This window comes from Ips typographus, linkage group LG8 (assembly GCF_016097725.1).
Source record: "Ips typographus isolate SLU linkage group LG8, UJ_Ityp_2.0, whole genome shotgun sequence".
In the NCBI taxonomy this organism is placed as follows: Eukaryota; Metazoa; Arthropoda; class Insecta; order Coleoptera; family Curculionidae; genus Ips; species Ips typographus.
Window position 1 is genome coordinate 2,076,472 of NC_138429.1, and position 16,261 is coordinate 2,092,732.

Consider the following 16,261-nt stretch of genomic DNA (forward strand, 5'->3'; position numbering starts at 1 on the left):
GAAAAAATCGGTGTCAAAATTTGAATTGCAAGTAACACAGTTTGAAAGGAGACAAGGACAAAACCACAATATACGGTCACACTTTTTTAAACTAACTGTCCAAAAGTTTTAGGAAATGTATAATACACACCCTAGGATTCACCTAAACTAAGTTGTGATTTGACTGTGACAGATCTTGTGCAAAATGTCACAGTCAAATTAAAACCTAACCTAGGGTGCCCTTATGTCTGTGCAAACGACCCTTAATCTTCTACAAGATTGTTTTTGCGCTTAAGGGAATTTCTAAAGAGTTATTTTAACACAAATTAATTTAAATTATTAAAAGTATATCTGCTTTTTCTAACTCAATAAATCGTAACCGATTTACGTGCCATTGTCGCACATTTTTGATCGGCGTTTAGCCCGAAAACCCAAAATAATAAACGTTCGTGTGCTCTGATGCAGATATTCGATATGAATTGTTAATCAACAGCAAATAACCGCTTATGTTTTGCTATATTTTAAGCCATTTGACTGTAAATTCGATCAACAATAACCCTAATTATGTGGCTGTTTTGTTTTTTGCCAAAAACAACATTTTATGATTATTGTCATCAATTATGTAGTTGCGCTTAATTGCAGTCACAACAGCAAATTTTCGCAGAAACAATAACATATTAATTATACGGAGTGTTCTAAAAATGTTACAGATTTATGTACAAAACATACGGATAATAGAGAAAACATTGTTGAAATAAAGAGCATTCTGTATGGATTTTAATTGTAGAAAACCAAATAACAATATATTTAACTCCTTCATCGGTTGCTCTGATATAACAAAACTGAGCGAGACAAGGCCCGAAGCACCCTTTAATTGTATTAAGTTTTACCAGACTTGAATGAAATACAAATATTGACAGAAGTAAAGCGGGAGCGCGTAACCTGGAAAATAGACTAAGAACATTTTCTTTCCCATTCTTAAGTAATTATTGTTCTTCCTCGGTTCGTTTAATATTTAAATTTCTAGTTAATTTGACCTAGATACTTGGATTATTAATGGACTTCTCTGTGAAAGATAACAAAGGGCCGCTTACATACGAATGAATGTTTGCCGAGGTCATTTTACTATTAGTAAGTGACCAATAAAAAATATTTGTGGTATAGGGGTAAAGATGGTATAGAGGTTAAATTTAGTAGAACCGAAAGAATATGAATTAAGTCCACTATACAGGGTGGTGCAGTTTTAAATTGTAAATGTAAATTGTCTTTTCTGTTTTGGGTGACAAAAAAGAGCTTCTGTAGTGTTCTGATATTTTTTAAAATCACCTGATTTTTTCAATGCAAAAACGGAATCCTGTCAAAATAGGGGGTGTTGAATAATTGTTATGGTCAGGTCGCCTATGGATGGCAATTGTCACAAAATTATTATATGACAGCTGTCATTTCAAACCATATACGAACTTATCAACGGCCCTACGTTCATGCTAGAACCACAGCCAACTACGACCATAACAATTATTGAACACCCGTTATTATTTGAAGGGTCACGTGACCGTTTTTCAGTTTTTAAACTAATATTTTTAAAGGTACGCAACTCTTTTTACAGTGAAAATGGTCACGTGACTCTTTTAAGTTTAAAAATGGAATTCATAATGTATTAAGTATAATAATTTAGCACCCGCCAATGTGTTCCATGGTGTTGGTTCCGGTTTTTCCCTCGGTTTTTCCGCATCTGATTGTGTTGTTTCATAAGACGGGTCTTGTAAAGATTAAGCATCCACGAATTTTACGTTCATTTTTTTTAACAGTTAGATTACGGCTTCTATTGTATAGACAAAAATAAAAATTTGCGGTAAATTCGCAATTTTCTTCAGAAAATTGAGATAAAAATCCGTAAAATGTACGATAATTTGGTAGAAGAACCACACTTACCCTGTCAGGAAATCAGCTGTTCCGCCTTCCGCCCTGTGGTCGGTTCGATATTCTATCGATGATCCAATGATCCAAATGATCTACATAATACCTATAACCAAAATATTTGACATTAATGTTGTATATAATGTTGTATGTAATGTAATTAAAAACCAAAATAATTCTTGGCAACCTAGTGCTAACCGTAGTGGCCGATTCGTATTAGTGCCAATATTTGTTTATTGCAAATTTAGGAAAAAAATATGCATTAATAACTGACCTAGACTAACCAAGTGCGAAATCCGCGAAATCCACCAATATTGTAAAGTAAACAAAGGAAAAAGGCGCCAACTATGCTTTAACCTCAACATTGAATGACATTTGAAGTTGACGTACATACTGTCAAGTATCAGTTATCCCCTGTGAATTATGCGGCGTTGCCAGACGGTTTTTTTCTCGTTATTAATATTTAATACTAATTTTTATTGTTTTTAATCATAAAAATATGTTTGGTAGCCTAAATATCCGATTAGTATAGGTGACAAAGCTTGTTTTTATAAATTGTAACTAATTATACTACATTGCTGATTGTACAACTCATTGTGGAACAGTGTAACAGCTATTTAAGAAGACTATATTTGACAACATTGCAGAAGGTAAATTGTAGTTCCTGCTCCAAATCATTGCAGTTTTTTGAAGAAAATTGTTATTTTACCGCAAATTTTCTTTTTTCTCTGGATTATAGAAGCCGTAATCTATATACAAAAAAAATTTGATGACCAAACTCGAGGATGCGTAATGTTTACAAGACCCCAAAATTTGCACACTTTGTCATAGCGAACAGAACGCAGTTTTCCGGCTAAAATTGGAACAACATTTCGGACTTTTCCCATGTCTTCTAGGTTCTAGGTATTTTCAGCTTGATCAAGGTAAACCTAGGTATAACATTTATTCATATTTAAAACAAAACATATTGATCAAACTACGTTATATTGTAGGAGCTAGGAAACCACGCCCAACAACAACCATCATAAACTTCGACTAAGTGAGGTACTATTTACATTGGCAGACAGCGGCAAAAATTTCACGGCAACTTGATTTTAAATTTGAGGGGCGCAGACCCAACTCGACAAACACTTCGTAAATTTGTCCATATACACAGACAGCAGCTGCCCGGGTTAGTTGTCACGCACGTCCTGGGGCCTCAACAGTATTATTGTCCTTTTTCACAATCATTCTTGATCTTGAGCAGACCGTAAACTGCTAGACAAAATGCTTTTTCAAGACCATGGAATTGGTCAGTAAATATTTGATGATTGCCTACTAATGTTACTTCTTGGCAAAAAGTGGGATGGCAGAACCATTTAAGAAAGGTTTGCTTCTTTATTTGTCATCCCATTTTATTCCTAAATTTGGTATTGTGTTCAGTTGATATTACTGCTAATGTATAAATTAACCATTACTAATTTAATTATAACATAATTTGTGATTAAAGCTCTGATTTCCCTCCAAATCGACAACAAACACATTTTGATTTAAAACTTTTATTTCAACAGATGATTTCAGCTTTTACTTTCGCCTTTTGCAAGCCGGATTTAAACAACTTAATCCTTAGCAACGCAAAGCTGTCGGATCATATTATTCATTGCCTTAATTACTTTATCCATCCCAGAGAGGCGACAATTAAGTAGAGTGGTTGCAACTCAACATATCTTTGTATCTATCTAGCTCGCAGGCAGATTTCTTTGATTGAAGCTTTTTAACTCGAAAATAGTACAAGAGAAAAATTAACAAAAAACCCCATTTCTAAAAGGAACCGAAAAAACTGTGTTTGTCTTATGTCAGTTAATTAAAAATTCAGTTTTACATGTTTTGCTTCTGTCCGGTTTATGCGGTGCATTGTATGCGGCATCGCCTGTTTATTCTTTTATCGTCGAAAAGCAATTCTTGTTTATGTAACATTATAACTTAGCGGTCACCGGTTTTCGCGTATACAAACTGAAAAACGTCTTGTTTTAATGAACAAACACACTTTTTGTTCCCGGAAAAATAGATTTCATTTGTGTCCGCGAATTTCCTTTTCTTTTACTTTACTGTATTCTACACGTAGCCTATCAATTATTTATGAGAGGAATTATAAAAAATATACATACAACTCACTAGTTCAACAATGAGTTAGTCTCTGAAAATATAATTTGGCTTGTTTTACTTCTATGTGAACGTCAGAAAAATATTAAACAAGCCGGCAACTCTGTGGTAAATCCAAAACCGACCATAGGAAAACCGCGTAACAGACAGAGAAACGTAGATTATTGCATGCACGGGACTAAGACAGAAAACGAAAAAAATATCAAGCAGGCCATATTTTCAGCGCGCTGTTGGCAAACGCCAAGTATCACTCAAATACCGTCGACAAAATAACTTGGCGTTTGGCAACAGCGCGCTGAAAATATGGCCTACTTGATATTTTTTTCGTTTTCTGTCTTAGTCCCGCGCATGCAATAATGTACGTTTCTCTGTCCGTTACGCGGTTTTCCTATGGTCGGTTTTGGATTTACCACACCTGTATACTGTATATAGAAATGGATAGATTATACATCAGTGGAAGTTAGGCTTTTTGGGATTATAGAAATGAAAGTAAAGAAATTACATAAGCCATTGTAAACTATTCTATCACAACCATATAATCTCTTTCCATTCTATAGGATCGGTTTTTTAATAACACTTACCTGTGCCCTGAGTTTTGCTCTTTTTACCAGTCTTAATCGCGTTCTAAAGAACATTGTATTTTTTGTCAAGCAGAGGGTGGAAGATTTAAAAATAAACCTAAAAAGACCATTCGCTTTTATCTCGGATTGTTGAGAATCTAAACAGCCGGCTTAAATGTTTTTTTGCGGGTATTTAACTGATGGGTAGATTATTAACCTCTGGAGGACATTTCGACAAAACGTTCAGTTCTTACAAATATCGGTGTTATATGCTGTTACATTTACATTTTTACCGATCACACCCTTTATATCCTGTAAGCGAACCTAATTTAAATTTTATCTGTGCATATGTGGTCGATATAAGGTTATGTATAGATCAAATTACACTTCCGATGTGTTAATGGATTTACATACGTGAAATTGAACATTGTAGGGAGGATTTTGCTATAAAACAACAAAAACTCGAAGGCTGTGACATAAAAATAGTGAGTATGGGGACTATAGTTACTAAACCAATAAAGTGATTCGACCCACCCACATTGTGTTTGCGACAAATTCGATTTAAATGCGCACAATACTCCCATACAACATTACTTTACGCCTCAGATGTAGATAAAGTACCAGATGTGTATATCGAGATTAAACCAAGGGTTGAAAATAATCCCGCCCTTAATCCACACGCTAGATTAGCCCATTTCAATGGCTACATCAAACCCATATTCTTTTTAATCACTGTGTTTGACAGTTTAGCCCAGATCATTGATGTAGGTCCAGAATACGACCCAAACTATACACGTTTCTTGTACTTTTTAATCGACTTTAAAGCGTAAGTCTCGAATAATAACTTCTTCCGTGTTAAGTATCTCAGAAACATGGTTTTTGGTCGAATAACTTTCTGTTTGTCGGTCCAAGTTGATTAGATTATCTTAATGCTCAAATTGGTGTGTAATGTAAACTCTTTTCAAACCTTTAACAACTTAATAACATTATACTCACAATATTCGTCTGAAATAGTGATATATTTGTAACTGTAAGTGTGGGAAAATCATCCAACTGGCCCACTATTACATCTTCTTCACCCCATGTCGTCGTTGTATTAATAAGGGGAGAAAGTTAATTTTTAGGGCCTCTCAGTAATTAAACCGATTTGTTTGTCTAACGGTTGGACAACTTTGCTGTTCAATTATCGTCAATTAATGATTAAGTAAATTTTGTCAGGGCAGACCAGCTTTATCATTTAAATAGATTATTACAATTATTAGTAGAGCTGTCGGAAATTCTAAAAAAAACTCCTAAAAAATGTGATTTTAATTGAATTAACAAATATTTTAAAAATGTAGTTTTTAGTCTGATTTGTACAGGGTGTCCCAATAAGCCGTGCACGCGGCTGTTCCTCGGAAACTATACGTAGTATGGCTAAAAGAAATTTTTTTTATTAGTAGAGTAGAAAATAATTTTCAGCTTTCTAAATCCACCGCTAGGGAGCGTTTCGATACCACTAAAATAAAAAATGTCCAAAAACTCTGAAAATTTAAATGGAAAGGTATAGTAAAAATCTCATAAAAGTAATCCCCTATTCTCTACGAAGAATTTTCCTATTTAACTTTTTTTTCTATCTCTTCAAATAAAGTGGTGAGAAATGAAATATCGCGAAAACGCCTAATCGTAGAAACTTTGTTTTTTGAAAGCATTTTCTGTCCTGTAGAGCAAAACAATGTTCCATTTAGTTTTCGATCTTTTCGATAGAGGAATTTTTACAAAAATTGAACTTTTATCTTAGATAAGGTGTGATTTACCATACTCGAAATTTTTTTATCTCGAAAAAATCAAATGCAATGATATAGCTTCCTATTACTTATTCCATAAGCAATCTATCGTTGTGTGAAAACTGTACACAAAAGTACATTCTAACAATGTAAAGAGTTCTACTGAGACCATGCGTCTCATATACAGGGTGGTCCAGTTTTAAATTCGCCATTCGAAAGCCCATCAAAAAATAAGTTAACATACATTATGTCATTTTCCTGAAAAATGCTTCCCAAGGAAAATAAAATCGGTTTCTTGTCATAACTGTCAGACCGCTGGAGCAATTTTAATCAAATTTAGAACAAATACATAAGAAATTAATTTTCATTATGTGATGTTAATGACGTTTGTCAAAACTGTCCAGTGGTGGTGGAAAGATGGTTTTCATTTTTCTGCCTTATTCTCTGAGTCAATGGATATTTTTCAAAAACTTCATTTTTTTACATTACTTGTTCAATTTGACAAAATAAGTACCTACCTCTTATAAAATTCTGATTTGAAACTTCGTTTACGAAATAATTGAGTTATTACGTTCAAAGACCCAAAACCAACCCAACCCAACTTAAAAATTATCTTGAAAACGGTGAAAATTTACTTAGAAGCCTAAAAAATGTCTTTGTAGCCAGTTTTCATAGATTCCAGACAAATTGAAAGACTTTAGTTTTGAAAATTGACTTAGAAACCAGGGAATTTACTTTGTAACGGTGAAAATTGACTTGAGAGGCTTAAAAATTGTCTTTGTAACCAGTTTTCACAGTTTTCAGACAAATTGAAAGACTTTAGCCTTCACAATTGACTTGAAAACTGTGAAAATTGACTTGAGAGGCTTAAAAACGGTCTTTGTAGTCAGTCGTTATAGTTTTTAGATAAGTTGAAAAACTTTAGTAGGGAAAATTGACTTGTAGCATGAAAAACTACTTCATCTAGAATTTTTGACTACAAATCATCACACAAAAAGTGACTCTGAACCAATGAAAAGTGACATCAGAAGCTTAAATTTTGCATTATTTTATATCATTAAGTTTTTATAATTTGAAAATACATTTCAATATTTTAGTATTGAAAATAGTCTTAAATACAGGATATTGACATTAGATTCATGAAAATTGACTTGAAAACTAACTTTTCAGGTTGCAGTGCTGTTCGTGGCTCATATATGAGTCGGCGGTCTACCAGAAAAATTGTCTTGGCTCATATATGAGACGCTTGGTAGCGAACGTGTTAAAAAAATAGTTAGCTTGCAATAGCTGGCTAAATCTAATTTTTTTCTAGCTTCGTAGTACTCTAGAAGACATTAGAAGCATCGTTCCTCCTTCAAGCTCTTCATCTGGTTTTCATTGTTATAATGTGGGTAAACTAAAGCCTTGTTAACATTATTACATTTCTCCTGCTGATTTCGTGTTCTTCATCTAATCGACTGTTGATATTCCGCTGTAAAAACTGTTAAATTTACACATTTTTTGTTATAACGTCTTTAACATGGATTACATCGTACATGGATTCAGTTTTAAATAATAACACTTCAATTTTGCAAATTCTTGTATGGCAATGGCGATAAATACAGGATGATTCAAATCAAAATGTTTCGATTTACTAAGACATTTTCAGTTTTACTAAATGATCTGCAAGTTTGTAGCTTTAACACAACTTTTTTCACATTATATTTGAAATATTTATCAATACTTTTGCTAATACAGTTACGTATTCTTGTTCCTTATTATCAATTACCAGAAATCTTTACCAATTAACCCAAATTCGTATTTTTTACTGGGAATTAAATCAAAGAACACGTTTGTAGCAACTTTTGAAACCTCTGACCAGAAATTAAAGAATGGAATACGTTTTTTTGGTATATTTTTTTATTATGGTGATCTTAAATATTTGGTAAGTTCTTGTAATTTTTGACAGTGTTTCATTGAATTATGAGCCTCTTATTACTCAGAAACAAAATCGTGGCAAGTTTTATTAAAAGTGCTGTCCAGATATTGCAAGTCTTAATAAAGTTATATATTTTCGCACTCATTTTATTGTACCTTTGGAGATACTTCGTAACTACACCCTGTACTTGATTTTTTCAACACCAAACCATTTTTTTTACCCTAAAAGTTTTAATTAAAAGACCCCTGAAATCAAACAGTAAGCTTTGATTGGACCGCATCAACTAATAACCATCCAGATAAGAAAATCTGGTGTGGAACTAGAAAGCAATAAATATGTACTCCAAATTTCATTATGATAGAATAAAAGGGCCGTTCTGGAAGGAACAATTTGGCCTGCGTCAGCTGTCTTACCACTTAACACCCTTCTATGGATTACAACCAGGGCGTAGGCAATAATAATCATTGTAATTCACATTACTTTTATCATTTAAATAGCAAACTGCAATTAATGTTACTTATTTGGTTTTTTTGGCGACTGATCTAAAATTGGACTACTTAAAGGTGATTTTTTAGTTGAGATAATTATGTAACGTGCCGCCACTGTCCGTAATCAAATCTGGTGGTGTTAGCGGACACCCTCCCTCATAATGGACTGTTGTCTTATCACTCCTTACGACAATGGCCTGAATGGCACTTGACTACGTACCGATTTCAGTCTATTGTTGTAGTCTTTTATAAGAATATGAGCCTGACAGAACCACTCGCTTTCTATTAAACTCCTGATGATGATATACACATATTTAGACTGCTCTTTTTCTTCAAATTGGTTTAAAATATAAAGGCAAATCGAATTTTCTGCTGATAGGATTGTGTCTTAGATAACAATGTAATATCAAAACTACACATTAAATTGTAATACCTAAAACGCCGCATTGTAACCAGACAAATACAGGGTCTATAGAGTGTTGCAAATGGAGAATGGGCCCTTCAATCAAAATAAGGTGTATCCCTCGTGTGGGGTCCACTAACAGAATGTTCCGTGGGTAAATAAGGGATTAACAATTGTGTCCTTAAACTGTCTGTAATCGATCTGGGCTACTGGGCCGCGTAACTTATTTTTCTTTTGTTAGCTTCCTGTCAGGCCTAAATATGTCCTTTGTTGACAAAATGGTTTTAAACATGTTTAATTTACGAAGCAAAAATGTATATGTCTTCTGGTCATATCCTAGCATGTCTATACCTGAGTTTAGTTTAACTAGTTTGTGGTTTAACACAGGGGTGGCTCAAAAATATTAAAACAACTACAATATTAAGTAAATAACTCTCATAAGTTGATAATTGAAAATGTTGTATTAATTCAGAAAAGTTGTGAACATTTATGATCGATTGCAGTAAATTCAATTTTGCAAGTGTAAACATCAAAGAAAATTAAATTTATGGAAATTTTTCGGTCATTTTCCGGAAAAATTGGAAAATACGAAAATAATTTGTTTTTTATATTTTTGTACAATTAACTTGAAGGTATTCAGGCAGTTGAGGTTAATTTTGAAAATAGACAATGTTTACTTGAAATTTCTTGACAATTCTAGTTTTATTTTCCTCAATCAAAGTGATTTTTTTAACTAATTTGAACCTGGGGAACATAAATCTGACGTCTATTTCGCTCTAACTGGCATCGTTTCGGAGATGACCTTAAAATTATGTCAATTTTGACACTTTAGGGCGTGGCACCCTTGCAAAATCACATTTTGACAAATGATATTTTACGTCATTTTTGTACTATTAGCCTGAAGGTATTTAAGCAGTTGAGGTTAATTTTAAAAATAAAAAATTTTCTAAAAAAAATCAGAAGGATCACAATTGAAAATTCTTGACAATTCTAGTTCTTAATTTTTCAAGGTCAAACGGTGCATGGTACCAAAAAAGTGTATAGAAGGTAAAAGTTGCATCCCATCAAGGATGCATTTGTGGTAAAAATTTCAGACCTGTAACCTGAAACGTTCCTGAGATATTGAGAAAAAAACTGCAAAAAACAAAAGTCAACTTTGACGCGCTTTAGCGGCTAAACGGGACAACTTAGCCGTGCTCGCTCAACATCACGTGATAGCCCCGTTCATTGGCTTTCTTTTGTTATACAGTGGTTTTATACAGGGTGTTTCAAATAAGTGAGTTAGCAACGATTTTCTGGAAAAGTGCACCAAAATTTCGCTCAAATTGGGAATTTCTGCTTCGAGGAGGGTGGTGAAAGTAAGGCTACTAGAGCAAAAACAATTGAATGTCGATACAAACATTTTACATCAAGTAGGTCTAGATTTTGACGTAGATTCCAAAAATCGAATAAAAAATTATAAGTGTGGTTTGTTGCTCAAATTTGGGACACAGATATGGACAAAATCGCCTGTAAAACCCACTTGGAGAGCAAATGCCTGTTTTAAGCACATTTTTTGGAATCCTCATTAAATTTCCTATCTAATGACATAAAAAAAAACACCATAAAATCATTTAAAGTCAGGTAGAAAAGTGGTGTCAAAATTTGATCTGCCAGAAACACAGTTCGAAAGGACAGTCAGGGACAAAATCGACTAGAAAACCCACTTGGAGTTAGAAAATGACTGTTTTAAGCACATTTTTGGAATCCTCATTAAATTTCCTATCTAATGACTTAAAAAAACCACCACAAAATCATGTAAAGTCAGGTAGAAAAGTGGTGTCAACATTTGATCTGACAGAAACACAGTTCAAAAGGACAGTTAGGGACAAAATCGCACCTAAAACTTACTTGGAGTTAGGCAATGACTGTTTTAAGCACATTTTTGGAATCCTCATTAAATTTCCTATCTAATAACTTAAAAAACCACCACAAAATCATATAAATTCAGGTGGAAAAGTGGTGTCAAAATTTGATCTGCGAGAAACACAGTTTGAATGGACAGTCAGGGACAAAATTGACTATAAAACCCACTTGGAGTTAGAAAATGACTGTTTTAAGCACATTTTTGGAATCCTCATTAAATTCCCTATCTAATGACTTAAAAAAAACACCACAAAATCATGTAAAGTAAGGTAGAAAAGTGGTGTCAAAATTTGATCTGACAGAAACACAGTTCAAAAGGACAGTTAGGGACAAAATCGACTAGAAAACCCACTTGGAGTTAGAAAATGACTGTTTTAGGCACATTTTTGGAATCCTCATTAAATTTCCTATCTAATGACTTAAAAAAACCACCACAAAATCATGTAAAGTCAGGTAGAAAAGTGGTGTCAAAATTTTATCTGACAGAAACACAGTTCAAAAGGACAGTCAGGGACAAAATCGACTAGAAAACCCACTTGGAGTTAGAAAATGACTGTTTTAAGCACATTTTTGGAATCCTCATTAAATTTCCTATCTAATGACTTAAAAAAATCACCACAAAATCATGTAAAGTCAGGTAGAAAAGTGGTGTCAAAATTTGATCTGACAGAAACACAGTTCAAAAGGACAGTTAGGGACAAAATCGCACCTAAAACTTACTTGGAGTTAGGCAATGACTGTTTTAAGCACATTTTTGGAATCCTCATTAAATTTCCTATCTAATAACTTAAAAAACCACCACAAAATCATATAAATTCAGGTGGAAAAGTGGTGTCAAAATTTGATCTGCGAGAAACACAGTTTGAATGGACAGTCAGGGACAAAATTGACTATAAAACCCACTTGGAGTTAGAAAATGACTGTTTTAAGCACATTTTTGGAATCCTCATTAAATTCCCTATCTAATGACTTAAAAAAAACACCACAAAATCATGTAAAGTAAGGTAGAAAAGTGGTGTCAAAATTTGATCTGACAGAAACACAGTTCAAAAGGACAGTTAGGGACAAAATCGACTAGAAAACCCACTTGGAGTTAGAAAATGACTGTTTTAGGCACATTTTTGGAATCCTCATTAAATTTCCTATCTAATGACTTAAAAAAACCACCACAAAATCATGTAAAGTCAGGTAGAAAAGTGGTGTCAAAATTTTATCTGACAGAAACACAGTTCAAAAGGACAGTCAGGGACAAAATCGACTAGAAAACCCACTTGGAGTTAGAAAATGACTGTTTTAAGCACATTTTTGGAATCCTCATTAAATTTCCTATCTAATGACTTAAAAAAATCACCACAAAATCATGTAAAGTCAGGTAGAAAAGTGGTGTCAAAATTTGATCTGACAGAAACACAGTTCAAAAGGACAGTTAGGGACAAAATCGCACCTAAAACTTACTTGGAGTTAGGCAATGACTGTTTTAAGCACATTTTTGGAATCCTCATTAAATTTCCTATCTAATAACTTAAAAAACCACCACAAAATCATATAAATTCAGGTGGAAAAGTGGTGTCAAAATTTGATCTGCGAGAAACACAGTTTGAATGGACAGTCAGGGACAAAATTGACTATAAAACCCACTTGGAGTTAGAAAATGACTGTTTTAAGCACATTTTTGGAATCCTCATTAAATTCCCTATCTAATGACTTAAAAAAAACACCACAAAATCATGTAAAGTAAGGTAGAAAAGTGGTGTCAAAATTTGATCTGACAGAAACACAGTTCAAAAGGACAGTTAGGGACAAAATCGACTAGAAAACCCACTTGGAGTTAGAAAATGACTGTTTTAGGCACATTTTTGGAATCCTCATTAAATTTCCTATCTAATGACTTAAAAAAACCACCACAAAATCATGTAAAGTCAGGTAGAAAAGTGGTGTCAAAATTTTATCTGACAGAAACACAGTTCAAAAGGACAGTCAGGGACAAAATCGACTAGAAAACCCACTTGGAGTTAGAAAATGACTGTTTTAAGCACATTTTTGGAATCCTCATTAAATTTCCTATCTAATGACTTAAAAAAATCACCACAAAATCATGTAAAGTCAGGTAGAAAAGTGGTGTCAAAATTTTATCTGACAGAAACACAGTTCAAAAGGACAGTCAGGGACAAAATCGACTAGAAAACCCACTTGGAGTTAGAAAATGACTGTTTTAAGCACATTTTTGGAATCCTCATTAAATTTCCTATCTAATGACTTAAAAAAACCACCACAAAATCATGTAAAGTCAGGTAGAAAAGCGGTGTCAAAATTTGATCTGCCAGAAACTGTAAAACACGCAATTACTGCACATGTGGTCTTACCATTCATCAACTATACGCATATTAAGAAAAAAGGACTTAAAAAATAATTGGATATAGCGTGAGTATTTCAGGTATCCGGGGTGGGCCAAATCCTAACCAAAATTGACAAAGCGTATACCCCCGAAGCTTCAACATCTTAATACCGGCTTGAATCTAATTCTTAAACATTTCGGCCCCTTTCTGACGGGATTTTACAGGACCGCGTCTAACACGAACTACAAATACAGGCATTCACTGAAAGTCCTTCAGATAATTTATGCTCGATATGTTTTCAATACGGCTTCGATCTCTTCTTTACGCTTATTAATTTTATTTTACTCCATACCTTTGATTGATTTCTTTATAAGTTCCGATGTAAACTAGTCCATTTAGAGCTTGATGGGGCGTTTTTAACCAACATGCGGTTTTAAATTATACAAACACTTGTATAATACTCACTGTTAAAAAATGGGGATGATTAAAGTTTAAAATCCAATTTGAATGAGAAGCTCTATTTGATTCAAGAGCGACACACTTAATACCCAGAAATCTGCAACAGCAGTATGTGGGGAAAGTAATATAGCCGTAGGTGAAATAAGTAATATCTAAAGTATACGTATGTAGATGTGAGAAAGAATATATCCCCTGCTAAAAGTCGCTTTGGGCAATGGAGTAAACTTCAGTGGCGGGTAAAATGTTAACTTTAAGCAGCCATATAATCAAATTAAACTTACGAATACATTATTTCACTTTATCCCTCCAGTTTCATTAATTTAATAATTGAATCTTTCAAACCCTGTAGATAACTAAAGTGGCTATACTATAATGCCTTAAATTCTAAAAATAATAAAAATCTTTGATTATAGAACATGAAATGTTTTTTTTTATCAGAGTTATAAGTGTATAGTTGGTTGCCTATCTCTGAATAAATAAACCGCACGTCCCTCCCTATGGTTTTAAATGTCAATGTCGAATGTCAATTGTCAATGTTTTAAAGATAACCTAATTTGGGCAAATTGTTATGACCCTTTAATTTAGAACAAAAAATAATAATATAATAATAATAATCGTTCTAAGAAGGAACATTATTAATTTAAAACCGCAAAAAATGTTGGGCTAATGTCTTTTACACCTAGATGATGTCAAAGTTATTAAGGTTATGTTATTATGGGAATAGTATTTCCTCTGTTAACAAACCGTTCACCCTTCACAAATTATTGAATAAAGTAAGTATTGCAACCTAATTAATCATTAAACTAAACGGAAACGATGTTTGCAGGTCAATGTAAATTTCTTGACTCCTACCAGTTATTATGTAAACCAGTCTAGTCAAAAGTCTGCAGTCGAGGCTGTAAGTGCATTAAGACCAGACAAACCTAAAGTTGAACCAGCATGGAAGCCGACACCGTCTACAGACAGTTCAAATTTGGTTCAGCATTACTTAAAGCTGTCAAAAATAAGACTTACAAGTAAGTAGGAATCTTGTTATTTTTCAATGCTTATCAGTTCAGTTTTGTTAGTTACTCTTTAGTCAAATTGACCAATGTTGTGGGTAAATTACCAGTAATGTATAGTATTATATAGATATAAATTTTCTTGTCACACTCAATATACTTATACTTGCTAAATGTGAACATATCATCATCTTAAAGTTAGAAATGAATGAATTATTACAGTGTTAGTGGTTGTAACTACCATGGCAGGGTATGCTGTAGCACCAGCCCCATTTGAATGGACTACTTTTGCCCTAAGCATAGCAGGCACTGGTCTACTTTCAGGTGCTGCAAATGCCATCAATCAATTCCATGAAGTTCCATTTGATGCACAAATGAATAGAACTAAAAACAGGGTCATAGTTTGTGGTAGCCTGACGTAAGTAGAATTTTTTAGAAATCCAATAATTTTTTGTTCAAAACTGTTTAATTTTTAGTCCTTTACATTCAGTACTGTTTGCTTGTGGGGCAAGCCTGACTGGTATTAGTATTCTATACTTTGGTGTAAACATGCTCACTGCAACTTTAGGTGCAGCAAATTTGTTGCTTTACACATCAGTGTATACTCCTTTAAAACGAATTAGTATTTTGAATACATGGGTTGGTTCTATTGGTTAGCATCAAAATTTATAACAGTGCCAACACCATTGTTTGTCTGATTATTTATAGTGGGGGCAATCCCTCCATTAATGGGGTGGGCAGCCTGTGCAAATTCCCTGGGCCCAGGAGCATTCTTAATGGCCGCCTTGTTGTATAGCTGGCAATTTCCGCACTTTAACGCTTTATCATGGAATTTGCGGCCGGATTACTCCAGGGCGGGTTACAGAATGATGGCCGTAACCGATCCAGCTTTATGCCGGAGAGTTGCTTTAAGGCACACCATCGCCCTACAAATATTTAGTACCATGGCACCTATCCTAGACACTACAAACTGGTGGTTCTTGTTGGAAAGTACCCCAATCAACTTATATTTTATCTACTTAGGTAAGTTTCATATTTACCTTGTTTCCTTAGGTTTATAGTTTTTGTTTCTAGCTTACCAATTTTACAAAGACTCCTCTAGTGCTACATCAAGAAAGCTATTCAGGTATTCACTAATTCATTTACCACTTATAATGATTCTATTTTTATTGAATAAGAAAAAATGGTTTGTCTTTGAAGACAAAGATACAGAGAGTGTTGCTGAAACTAACTGTGTTTAAAGTGTATATAATAAATAAAAAATTTAAATTGTTATTTATTATTTTTTTTTACCTACGACCTCAGTGTATAGTTGTTTTATTTAAGATCTTTTTGGCTAGTAAAAGTAGAATTTGTCGATTCCTGGGGCTTTTCTGTTTTTTAGAAA

At 33.6% G+C, this 16,261-nt stretch overlaps 1 protein-coding gene and 1 long non-coding RNA gene across 3 annotated transcripts; both read left to right on the plus strand.

The window, feature by feature from the left end:
- The first annotated feature begins 2,363 nt into the window (after nucleotides 1-2,363).
- Nucleotides 2,364-3,403, plus strand: LOC145733081 (uncharacterized). Of its 2 annotated transcripts, XR_014179117.1 has the most exons (3): nucleotides 2,364-2,546; nucleotides 2,636-2,829; nucleotides 2,889-3,403. It is a non-coding gene; the product is annotated as an uncharacterized LOC145733081 (long non-coding RNA). The 2 variants fall into 2 exon arrangements; XR_014179116.1 differs by lacking the exon at nucleotides 2,364-2,546 and having other exon boundaries at nucleotides 2,553-2,829.
- Nucleotides 3,404-14,401: 10,998 nt separating this feature from the next.
- On the plus strand, nucleotides 14,402-16,149 carry Cox10 (Cytochrome c oxidase assembly factor 10). The gene is made up of 6 exons (XM_081985275.1): nucleotides 14,402-14,646; nucleotides 14,700-14,889; nucleotides 15,097-15,292; nucleotides 15,351-15,526; nucleotides 15,583-15,897; nucleotides 15,949-16,149. The coding sequence occupies exons 1-6, from the start codon at nucleotides 14,557-14,559 to the stop codon at nucleotides 16,113-16,115; spliced, it is 1,134 nt and encodes a 377-aa protein (XP_081841401.1). The 5' UTR covers nucleotides 14,402-14,556; the 3' UTR covers nucleotides 16,116-16,149.
- The last annotated feature ends 112 nt before the right edge of the window (nucleotides 16,150-16,261 follow it).